The sequence below is a fragment of the Stegodyphus dumicola genome, chromosome 9 (genome assembly GCF_044657685.1).
Source record: "Stegodyphus dumicola isolate Sdum_Otavi_A_Nest chromosome 9, ASM4465768v1".
In the NCBI taxonomy this organism is placed as follows: Eukaryota; Metazoa; Arthropoda; class Arachnida; order Araneae; family Eresidae; genus Stegodyphus; species Stegodyphus dumicola.
Genome location: NC_140776.1, coordinates 50045889 through 50058963, shown reverse-complemented (window position 1 = coordinate 50058963; position 13075 = coordinate 50045889). Strand labels below are relative to the sequence as shown.

At 39.3% G+C, this 13075-nt stretch overlaps 1 protein-coding gene and 1 long non-coding RNA gene across 6 annotated transcripts in view; one reads left to right on the top strand and one right to left on the bottom strand.

The window, feature by feature from the left end:
• LOC146995341 (uncharacterized) overlaps positions 1-13075 on the bottom strand; it is a 470439-nt gene that overhangs the window by 105853 nt on the left and 351511 nt on the right. The gene's annotated exons all lie outside the window — the stretch shown is intronic.
• Positions 1-13075, top strand: part of LOC118188795 (thrombospondin type-1 domain-containing protein 7B-like) — a 1066734-nt gene that overhangs the window by 974641 nt on the left and 79018 nt on the right. For all 5 annotated transcript variants that reach the window (XM_085823427.1, XM_085823425.1, XM_085823426.1 and 2 more), the window contains one exon: positions 10544-10688. In XM_085823427.1, the coding sequence (XP_085679553.1) occupies positions 10544-10688 (145 nt within the window). The remainder of the gene's footprint in view (positions 1-10543; positions 10689-13075) is intronic.

Genomic DNA, 13075 nt, shown 5'->3' with positions numbered 1-13075 from the left:
CGGGCACAGCACGCGCAAAATCGCTGAAAAATTGTATTTCGGTCCAACTTTCGAATCGGCAGCGGGCTGGCTGGAGGGGTGTTTTCGTGATTTTACGCATGTGTACGGTGTACGCAGTATCTTTTGCATGCACACGTGAATACTGTTTTGGGCGGGCTCCCGCCCAAAAGCGCTGAACACTGGTATTTCGGTCCAAATTTCGAATACCCGCGAAAGGGCTGGAAGCATGGGTGTTTTCGTGATTTTCCGCATATGTATAGTGTATGCGGTAACTTCTGGATGCATAGGTGAAAAAAGCGGGGGAAGCCCGCGGAATGCCGCTAAAAAATGGTAGTTCGGTTCAACTTTTCAATACCGGCCAAATTTAACATAGGATATCTTTTAAAAAAGAACAATGATAAGCGGGCTTCAGCCCGCTCAGCTGGCGGGCATGCCCGCTAGTCTATACTATTAAAATCTGTGTGCCTCTGTCTGTTTGTGTGTTTGTAACATCATCTTCTCAAGAACGGCTGGGTGTAGAGCTTAGCGGAAGGTACCGTTGGATTCAGAATGCCCGTGGCTCGCCATATTGACCATCGGCATCTTCGTGCGACTTTAATTAGCCGAGATATTAATTAAAAACTGATTTTCTCCCTACATTTCCCTACGTTTTGCACTTTCTTTCACCCGTTTTCCCTGTTTTAGGGATTTGGCCGAGTGCCAAATTCGTTTTTCTCGAATATCTGCGGAACGGCTCCGAGTTGCGATTCGAAACGCATATCCCCGTATTCGAAAAAAATCAACGAATCCATCGATACCCGTCCCATCTTCGTACGACAATAATCGGCGGAGTTATTAATTAAAAACTGCGAAAACGTTATTTCATTTTTCGGAGTGGCAACCGTCTCGGAATTAGCTGAGATAAAATTGCTTTTTCGAAAGCGCCGGGGGGATGACAATTGCTTCCGCTCGAGATTTGTGCTGGCGAAAGGTCACGTGTCAATTTCTTTTTTCTTAAATATCTATGGAACGGCGCTGAGTTGGAATTCGAGGCAGGTGTCTGCGGATTCCAAAAAAATTCTACGAATCCAATGATACCATTCTCATCTTCGTAGGACGTTAATCAGCTGAGATATTAATTAAACGCTAATTTTCGGGCTCATTTTTCCGATTGCAACAGTTTCTTGAATCGCCGCAGATACAAATCAAGGTTATATTCTAAAGTTGAATAAAGCACGCGATTGCATGTTACCTAACTGTATTTTAAAAATATTTCGTTAATGTAGGTATTTTAAATAAACAGCTGCTTTTCACAATTTTTTTTTAATTTCAGGTTAGGATGATTGTCACGTTAATTCTTTTATTGATATTGAATAAAAGTTATTATATTACATTAAATTTAAATGATGACGTTCTTGAAGTTGTACAACTTTAATCAGCTGGGATATTAATTAAAAAATCTGAAAAAGCTATTTTTTAAAAATATGTTGTTATTTTTTTAATAATAAATTTGATTTTTTGGAATAATATATTTTTTTATGTTATTAGATACGTGCACTTAATTTAGATATTATCTTTTAATGCAAATGATATTTTAAATAAGTTCGCACCAATAAAAATTAAATTCACACTTTTTTTTTTTTTTTTTTTAGATTAAAGATTTTTCTTTGCTCCTTTGAGATGGTATACGGTAACTTTCGAATCCCGGTGAGCAGGCAGGCTACACTCATGTTTTTTGTGATTTTACGCATATCTGTTGTGTATGCAGTGTCTTCTGGATGCATAAATGAATAAAGCTGAACTCTGGTAGTTCGGTCCTAATTTCGAATCCCGGCGAACGGGCTGGGTCCATGGGTGTTTGCGTGATTTTACGCATGTGCCTCGTGTACGCAGCATCTTCTGGATGCATAAGTGAATAAAGCGGCCGAAATTCGCTCAAAACCTCTCATTACTGGTAGTTCGGTCCAACTTTCGAATCCAAGCGACCGTGTTGGCTCAATGTGTGTTTTCGGGATTTTTCGCATGTGTAACGTGTATGCGGTATCTTCTGCATGCATACTTGAATAAAGTGGGAGCAGCCCGCGCGAAACTACAGAACACTGGTAGTTCGGTCCAACTTTCGAATTCCGGGGTACTGTACATAAAATTTGGTCGCATACGTGAATACAGCGCGCGGATACCGGGTAAAACCGCTGAACACTGGTAGTTCGGTCAAACATTCGAATCTCTGCGAGCGGGCTGGCTGCATGGGTGTTTTCCTGATTTTCCGCATGTGTATAGTGTATAAAGTGATTTCTGGATGCATATGTGATAAAAGTGGGCGCAGCCTGCTCAAAACCTCTTAACGCTGGTAGTTCGATCCAACTTTCGGTGTCGGCGAACGAGCTGGCTCCCCGGGTGTTTTCTTGCTTTAACTCATGTGTATCGTTTATGCAGTATCCTCTCCATGCTTATGTGTATAAAGCGGGCGCAGCCCGCTCCACAAAATCGCTGAACACTGGTATTTCGGTCCTACTTTCGAATTCCGGGGTACTGTATATAAAATTTGGATGCATACGTGAATACAGCGCGCGGATACCGGGTAAAACCGCTGAACACTGGTAGTTCGCTCAAACTTTCGAATCTCGGCGAGCGGGCTGGCTGCATGGGTGTTTTCGTGATTGTTCGCATGTGTATCGTTTATAAAGTATCTCATGGATGCATACGTGAATAAAGCGGGCACAGAATACTGGTAATGCGGTTCTCGTAATGCGGTAATTTCGAATCCCGACGAACTGGCTGGCTCCATGGGTGTTTTCGTGATTTTACGCATGTGTATAGTGTATGGAGTATCTTCTGGGTGTATATGTGAATAAAGCGGGCAGAGCCCGCGCAAAGCCACATAACACTGGTAATTCGGTCCAACTTTCGAATACCGGCGAACAGGCAGGCTCCATGTTTGTTTTCGTGATTTTACGCATGTGTATCGTTTATGCACCATCTTCAGCATGCATACGTGAATAAAGCGGGCACAGCACGCGCAAAATCGCTGAAAAATTGTATTTCGGTCCAACTTTCGAATCGGCAGCAGGCTGGCTGGAGGGGTGTTTTCGTGATTTTACGCATGTGTACGGTGTACGCAGTATCTTTTGCATGCACACGTGAACACTGTTTTGGGCGGGCTCCCGCCCAAAAGCGCTGAATACTGGTATTTCGGTCCAAATTTCGAATACCCGCGAAAGGGCTGGAAGCATGGGTGTTTTCGTGATTTTCCGCATATGTATAGTGTATGCGGTAACTTCTGGATGCATAGGTGAAAAAAGCGGGGGAAGCCCGCGGAATGCCGCTAAAAAATGGTAGTTCGGTTCAACTTTTCAATACCGGCCAAATTTAACATAGGATATCTTTTAAAAACGAACAATGATAAGCGGGCTTCAGCCCGCTCAGCTGGCGGGCTTGCCCGCTAGTCTATACTATTAAAATCTGTGTGCCTCTGTCTGTTTGTGTGTTTGTAACATCATCTCCTCGGGAACGGCTGGGTGTAGAGCTTAGCGGAAGGTACCGTTGGATTCAGAATGCCCGTGGCTCGCCGGATTGACCATCGGCATCTTCGTGCGACTTTAATTAGCCGAGATATTAATTAAAAACTGATTTTCTCCCTACATTTCCCTACGTTTTGCACTTTCTTTCACCCGTTTTCCCTGTTTTAGGGATTTGGCCGAGTGCCAAATTCGTTTTTCTCGAATATCTGCGGAACGGCTCCGAGTTGCGATTCGAAACGCATATCCCCGTATTCGAAAAAAAATCAACGAATCCATCGATACCGGTCCCATCTTCGTACGACAATAATCGGCGGAGTTATTAATTAAAAACTGCGAAAACGTTATTTCATTTTTCGGAGTGGCAACAGTCTCGGAATTAGCTGAGATAAAATTGCTTTTTTGAAAACGCCGGGGGGGGAGAAACAGCTTGCATCCGCTTAAGCAATGTGTTGGCGGAAAGGTCAAAGTTCACGGATTACCACGTGGAGAATTATTTAAAAATTAATATCTTTGCTTCTAATTAACTTACCGACTTGAAACAAGTATCAACCATTAGATTTTTGCGATTTATTTAATGTTTTGCTTCTTATTTTTTTTTTAAGATCTATTCATTCGTGTTGTATGTTTCTGTTAATGTTCCTTTAAAAATTGCATTCACATTTTACACATTTTCAATTTTGTGAGTGATAAAATATAAACACTCTCTTCATTTAGTTGTTGTTAATTGATTGTAGATTGGTTTATCCCATTGATAAGTGGTTTAAACTGCTGTCAATGACAATGGCTACTATTTTTTTTTCAATATTTAAATTTACTTTTGATTTTTTTTTTAGATTAAAAATTTTTTTATGCAGATATTTAAACAAGAAGTTGAAATTACTATTTAAAATACTTATTTTAATTTTGACTAAACATTTTTTTTCGTTCAGGGTTTTAAATTGAATATGTGTTTCTTGGAGATGGTATATGGAAACTTTTCTTATTATAAATAATTATGAAGTATTAATTGCATTGATATATATATTGATACAATTTTGCGTCTGATTATGTCGAAGTTTATCAAAATTTCAGTCAGGGATTTTAATATCGAATCTAATGTTTGAATAATGACCGCGAATAGTGTCTCGATTACGCTTTCTACAACGGCCCATTAACGGCTGAGCGGTAAAGTCACTGAACACTGGTCGTTCGGTCAAACTTTGGAATCCCGAAAAACAAGCTGCCTGCATGGGCGTTTTCTTTATTTTCTGTTGTGTAACGCGTATGCAGTATCTTCTGCATGGATACGTGAATAAAGCGGGTGCATCCCGAGCAAAACCGCTGAACACTGGTAGTTCGGTCCAACTTTCGAATACCGGCGAACAGGCAGGATCCATGGGTGTTTTCGTGATTTTACGTATGTGTATACTGTATGGAGTATCTTCTGGATACATATGTGAATAAAGCGGGCGCAGCCCGCGCAAAGCCGCATAACACTGATAGTTTGGTCGAACTTTCGAATACTGGCAAACGGGCTGGCTGCATGGGTGTTTTCTTTATTTTCTGCATGTCAAATGCGTATGCAGTATCTTCTGCATGCAGACGTGAATAAAGCGGACGCAGACCGCGCAAAACCGCTGAAACCTGGTAGTTCGGTCCAACATTCGAATCCCGGCAACCTGGATGACTGCATGCGTGTTTTCGTGATTTTCTGCATGTGTAACGTGTTGGCAGTATCTTGTGGATTCATACGTGAATAAAGCGGGCGCAACCCGGGTAAAATCGCTGAATACGGTAGTTCGGTCCAACCTTCGAATCCCGGCGTACTGTCTAGAAATTGCGAATGCATACGTGAACAAAGCGGGCGCAGCCAGCGCAAAACCCCTGAACACTGGTAGTTCGGTCCAATTTTCGAATAACGACGAACGGGCTGGCTGCATGGGTACTATCGTGATTTTACGCATGTGTATTGTGTATGCAGTATCTTTTGGATGCATACGCGAATAAAGAGGGTAAAATCGCTGGACACTGGCAGTCCGGACCAACTTTCGAATAAAGGCCAACGGGCTGTCTCTATGGGTGTTTTCGTTATTTTCTGCATTTCGTGTATACAGTATATTCTGGATGCATACTTTAATAAAGCGGGCGCAGCCCGCGCAAAAGCGCTGGACACTGGTAGTTCTTTTCAACTTTCAAATCCCGGCCAGCAGGCTGGGTGCATGTGCGTTTTCGTGATTTTCGTTCTGGGTGCAGACCGCGCAATGTATCCATACGTGAATAAAGCGTGCGCAGCTCGCGCAAACCGTTTAACGCTGGTAGTTCGGTCCAACATTCGAATCCCGGCAAGCGCGCTGGCTGCATGGGTGTTTTCGTGATTTTCTGCATGTGTATCGTGTATGCATTGTCTTCTGGAAGAATACGTGAATAAAGCGGGCGTAGGCATCGGAAAACAGTTAAACGCTGGTAGTTCGGCCCATCTTTCGAATACCACAAAGGCATCCAGCCCCAGAGTTAGCGGGCTTCAGCCCGCTCAGCTGGCGGGCTTGCCCGCTAGTCTATCTATACTATTAAAATCTGTGTGCCTCTGTCTGTTTGTGTGTTTGTAACATCATCTCCTCGGGAACGGCTGGGTGTAGAGCTTAGCGGAAGGTACCGTTGGATTCAGAATGCCCGTGGCTCGCCATATTGACCATCGGCATCTTCGTGCGACTTTAATTAGCCGAGATATTAATTAAAAACTGATTTTCTCCCTACATTTCCCTACGTTTTGCACTTTCTTTCACGGGTTTCCCCTATTTTAGGGATTTGGCCGAGTGCCAAATTCGTTTTTCTCGAATATCTGCGGAACGGCTCCGAGTTGCGATTCGAAACGCATATCCCCGTATTCGAAAAAAAATCAACGAATCCATCGATACCGGTCCCATCTTCGTACGACAATAATCGGCGGAGTTATTAATTAAAAACTGCGAAAACGTTATTTCATTTTTCGGAGTGGCAACCGTCTCGGAATTAGCTGAGATAAAATTGCTTTTTCGAAAGCGCCGGGGGGATGACAATTGCTTCCGCTCGAGATTTGTGCTGGCGAAAGGTCACGTGTCAATTTCTTTTTTCTTAAATATCTATGGAACGGTGCTGAGTTGGAATTCGAGGCAGGTGTCTGCGGATTCCAAAAAATTCTACGAATCCAACGATACCATTCTCATCTTCGTAGGACGTTAATCAGCTGAGATATTAATTAAAAACTGTGAAAACGCTAATTTTCGGGCTCATTTTTCCGATTGCAACAGTTTCTTGAATCGCCGCAGATACAAATCAAGGTTATATTCTAAAAGTTGAATAAAGCACGCGATTGCATGTTACCTAACTGTATTTTAAAAATATTTCGTTAATGTAGGCATTTTAAATAAACAGCTGCTTTTCACAATTTTTTTTTAATTTCAGGTTAGGATGATTGTCACGTTAATTCTTTTATTGATATTGAATAAAAGTTATTATATTACATTAAATTTAAATGATGACGTTCTTAAAGTTGTACAACTTTAATCAGCTGGGATATTAATTAAAAAATCTGAAAAAGCTATTTTTTAAAAATATGTTGTTATTTTTTTAATAATAAATTTGATTTTTTGGAATAATATATTTTTTTATGTTATTAGATACGTGCACTTAATTTAGATATTATCTTTTAATGCAAATGATATTTTAAATAAGTTCGCACCAATAAAAATTAAATTCACACTTTTTTTTTTTTTTTTAGATTAAAGATTTTTCTTTGCTCCTTTGAGATGGTATACGGTAACTTTCGAATCCCGCTGAGCAGGCAGGCTACACTCATGTTTTTTGTGATTTTACGCATATCTGTTGTGTATGCAGTGTCTTCTGGATGCATAAATGAATAAAGCTGAACTCTGGTAGTTCGGTCCTAATTTCGAATCCCGGCGAACGGGCTGGGTCCATGGGTGTTTGCGTGATTTTACGCATGTGCCTCGTGTACGCAGCATCTTCTGGATGCATAAGTGAATAAAGCGGCCGAAATTCGCTCAAAACCTCTGATTACTGGTAGTTCGGTCCAACTTTCGAATCCAAGCGACCGTGTTGGCTCAATGTGTGTTTTCGGGATTTTTCGCATGTGTAACGTGTATGCGGTATCTTCTGCATGCATACTTGAATAAAGCGGAAGCAGCCCGCGCAAAACTACAGAACACTGGTAGTTCGGTCCAACTTTCGAATTCCGGGGTACTGTACATAAAATTTGGTCGCATACGTGAATACAGCGCGCGGATACCGGGTAAAACCGCTGAACACTGGTAGTTCGGTCAAACATTCGAATCTCTGCGAGCGGGCTGGCTGCATGGGTGTTTTCCTGATTTTCCGCATGTGTATAGTGTATAAAGTGATTTCTGGATGCATATGTGATAAAAGTGGGCGCAGCCTGCTCAAAACCTCTTAACGCTGGTAGTTCGATCCAACTTTCGGTGTCGGCGAACGAGCTGGCTCCCCGGGTGTTTTCTTGCTTTAACTCATGTGTATCGTTTATGCAGTATCCTCTCCATGCTTATGTGTATAAAGCGGGCGCAGCCCGGTCCACAAAATCGCTGAACACTGGTATTTCGGTCCTACTTTCGAATTCCGGGGTACTGTATATAAAATTTGGATGCATACGTGAATACAGCGCGCGGATACCGGGTAAAACCGCTGAACGCTGGTAGTTCGCTCAAACTTTCGAATCTCGGCGAGCGGGCTGGCTGCATGGGTGTTTTCGTGATTGTTCGCATGTGTATCGTTTATAAAGTATCTCATGGATGCATACGTGAATAAAGCGGGCACAGAATACTGGTAATGCGGTTCTGGTAATGCGGTAATTTCGAATCCCGACGAACTGGCTGGCTCCATGGGTGTTTTCGTGATTTTACGCATGTGTATAGTGTATGGAGTATCTTCTGGGTGTATATGTGAATAAAGCGGGCAGAGCCCGCGCAAAGCCACATAACACTGGTAATTCGGTCCAACTTTCGAATACCGGCGAACAGGCAGGCTCCATGTTTGTTTTCGTGATTTTACGCATGTGTATCGTTTATGCACCATCTTCAGCATGCATACGTGAATAAAGCGGGCACAGCACGCGCAAAATCGCTGAAAAATTGTATTTCGGTCCAACTTTCGAATCGGCAGCGGGCTGGCTGGAGGGGTGTTTTCGTGATTTTACGCATGTGTACGGTGTACGCAGTATCTTTTGCATGCACACGTGAACACTGTTTTGGGCGGGCTCCCGCCCAAAAGCGCTGAACACTGGTATTTCGGTCCAAATTTCGAATACCCGCGAAAGGGCTGGAAGCATGGGTGTTTTCGTGATTTTCCGCATATGTATAGTGTATGCGGTAACTTCTGGATGCATAGGTGAAAAAAGCGGGGGAAGCCCGCGGAATGCCGCTAAAAAATGGTAGTTCGGTTCAACTTTTCAATACCGGCCAAATTTAACATAGGATATCTTTTAAAAACGAACAATGATAAGCGGGCTTCAGCCCGCTCAGCTGGCGGGCTTGCCCGCTAGTTTCATGTAATATGTAACGTCCATACAACGTTCTGCCAGAAAGTTCTAAATCGCATTTAAATGTAATAATTCTATAACGGGCAAAAGCACCTCATATACCTGCTCTCTTATTTAGTCTGTAATAACCGTTCCACAAAAAACGCTTGTACAACATTCTACAAGAATATGAATTATGTCTGCATGTTACAGTTTAAAACGTAAAATAGCACGTTAAATGCGGATACTGATTGCACCTTCGCGTAGCAGATAAAGATAGTATTATAATAACTGCACCAGTGCTGTGCGTTGAAATGTACGTCCTAAGAACGCAGTTGTAATATGCACCATTTTAACGCATGATGTAGAACGTTCTGAATGCACATAACGCTATGAAAGAACGAAGCACACAAATTCAACAACAAAATTTTCTTGTCGATTTCAGATCAGCTGCAAAATTCTCTTGAAACAACACAGTTTTACGGTTGACTCTGATACAAACTATTGCAAACTCCAATGTGGGGAATCAATTCTATGGTTGCGATAACGATGTGGAGTTAGAAAATTCAAGAAAGGGAATTAGCCTTTTTATTTTTCAGTTTCTATGATGAGCATAAAACTTTACTCGATATAACTGCGAGGACTGCAGTGCCATATAAAACATTAAATCTCCAATTCCTACAAAATCAACTTTTTTAATAAAAATGCCGAAGGATGAATATATTAACGTCCTTTAAAACATTTCTGCAACGGGAAATAGACGTCTACTAACAGCCATTTCGAAAATCAAGGCCGTATAAGTATTTTTATCGATGCAGTGTATTACTCCAGAAATCTCAAATATCTGTGATAAATTCAGCTTCATTTTTATATATTCTATATTAAGAGCTTTTCAGTTGCTTCATTTTGCTGTGAATTGCTTTTGCTTATATAAATATTTTACCCTGACTTTCAGAATGTTTACATAATGCATAATAAGTGTAGGAGTAGTTGTCATTAGCATGTTATTTTGCAAATTAAATAGAGAAACTAATGAAATCACACTTCGATATCCATCTGCATATATTACGCCATTTGTTGTTTGAGATTCAAACTGGAGGACAATCATTTGCTGGATTGTTAAGTTTATGTTGACACTGATTAAGAAAGAAGGTTAATTAAAGAAAACTCTGTTCGCACGAGACAAGTATATTTAGTATTTATTTGAGCACAAATATTTAAATCATAATTATTCGTGCTGTGTTTTCTATGTTGATCTGTTATGGATATGTGGATATATTTTTATATGGCTGTAATAAGCTTAGTAATATATAAGCCTCTGTAGACACCTAACTTTGAGTAAGCAGAAAGTGAAATTTTCAGATAGGTAAGTCAAAAGTGCGGAGAGGAAGAAAGACAGCTGTCCCGTGGAAGTAAGTAAAACAAATAAGAACTAATAGCGGGAATCCACGCCGTATAAACTGAAAGGAAACATTCGGAGAGAACAAATATAAAAATATATGCCGTGTTTATTAAACTATTTTCTTTTTAAATGTAGATGCTTGGACCAGCGAACGGAACAGGAAGTGGAGGAGATTAAATGTGATCCTCTGCACAAACCTACATCCGTAGAAAGGTGTAGGATTCATTGTCCTGGAGAGTGCGTTTTATCCTCATGGAGCGTCTGGAAGGAATGTTCCGAAGTAAGCAAAGATTTTCTTTTCTGTGTGTTTATAGTTATTCTATACTTTATCTTTGACAAAAAAAAAAAAGCTAGTGTGGATTAAAAATATAAAAGTGGGTTAGCTGAAACTGATGGATAATTTTATTAATAAAACCTAAATACCAATTTTCTACGCGTTGTTGTTGTGCTTTTTCGTTCAATGTTTTTTACGAATCAAAAACTGAGCTACAAGCAGAATACTTTTGTAATGATTACTTTGTAAGTTTTCTTTTTAAGGCGGGCACTAGCCATTTTGAGGCTTTCGCCACTACTGAAGCCAGAAGTGGTGGCCAATTTTTATTACAGAGGCGGCCACCGTTACGTTCTACAAAGGGGACATATAAGCGATAAGCGATAAGCAACGGAGGACGTGGGCACTGTCCCTTTACCAAAAGGTTAATCGGTATAGCACCACGTCCACCTATATCTAGAGCCTAAAGAGGAATCACAAGACGCCACGCGCCGGGCGCCCAAACCCAGAGCCAAATTCAACCCGGGGGCAGTCCAGCAGACCAAATGCCCACGAAAGACAGTCCCAACAACCGCCCAGGCCCCACATTTATTAAATAAAATAACAAAAGCATGCAGGGCCAAAAAGGGCGAGTTTGGACAATAAGCAAAAATTTTACAAAGGTGTAATACACACAAATATAGAATATACATAAGCTAAAGTACAGTCTGATGTTGGGCAGCCCAATAATATACAATGAATAAAATATAGACAGTAGAATTAGACTTAATGACAATATAACATAAAAATAGAGAACATAGTGAAATAATGAATGTAAATGATTACAGCAATACAGAGAGATATACCAAAAGAAATAAAAATAAAAGAATACAATGTAACAGAATGCAATAGCGGTACAATACACTTGATCACGTGGTATTGTGGGAAAAACATGCAATAAGGCTAATTATACGATTATGAGGAATAAAAATAACATATTTAGCCTGCATAAAAGTTAACGAATATAAGATACTATACAATACTATACAATATTACAATACAATACAATACAAAAAAAAAAATTAACATATTTAACCTGTACTAAAAGCCAACTGATATAAGATACTATACAATACTATACAATACCACAATACAATACGATACAGTAGATACAATACCACAATATAATACGATACAGTAGATGCTATACAATACTATACAATGAAAATACAAAATACATTCAGTGTTGGTGACACAAAAATACATTTAAAATTGTCATGACACTAGTGATGAAAATACAAAATACATTCAGTGTTGGTGACACAAAAATACATTTAAAATTGTCATGATACCAGTGATCCTAATGCAGCAAATAAATTGATGCAGTTACCTGCATAAAAGATAACTTATATAAGATACCATACAATACTATACAATACTACAATACAATACAATACAAAAGCTAATTAAACGATTATAATGAATAAAAATTAACATATTTAACCTGTATAAAGCCAATTGATATAAGATACTATACAATACAAAAAAAAAAAAAAAAATACCATAATACGATACGATACAGTAGATACTATACAATACTATACAATAGAAATATAAAATACATTCAGTGTTGGTAACACAAATATACATTTAAAATTATCATGACACTTGTGATCCTTATGCAGCAAATAAATTGATGCAGACAGTTAAATGTGTTACTATACATTTGCAAAGGATGAAATATAGACTTAAGTATGCCACAAATTATGAACATATATTATACCGTGAAAAACACAAAATACATTCAATGTTGGTATAAATACAATGGATATATTTAAAACAATGGATAATGGTTGGATATATTATACAATGAAAATCTCTAGCGACCCCAATACATTCAGTGTTATTATTACACAGAGAATTAAATGAATGATATTACATGGGCAATTGATGAAAAGAAGACAGTAACAGTATAATGTATAGCCAAATATGCAAGTATATGGTATACCGATGTTTAACAGCAACTGGCAAACAATGTGCCATTAATACGCCCAACTAAATATGCCAAGATATTATATACTATTATACAGTGAAAAACGCAAAACACGTTCAATGTAGATATTATCATAGTGCATTATGAGGGAATACAGACAGTTATATGTTTGATAATACATGGGCAAAAGATAAAAATAAAGACAATAACATTATTATTCATAGGTAAATATGCAGATTTAATATATTCAGATATTTAACAGCACCTGGTAAAAAATGTACCATAAGTACATTGATAGCTGCTATGGACAACAAAGAGACTATTAGGACAATACATATGCAACAGATAAATATGCAAATTCAATATATACAGATATTTAACAGCACTTGATAATAAATGTGCATATGCAAAAGATAACATTATT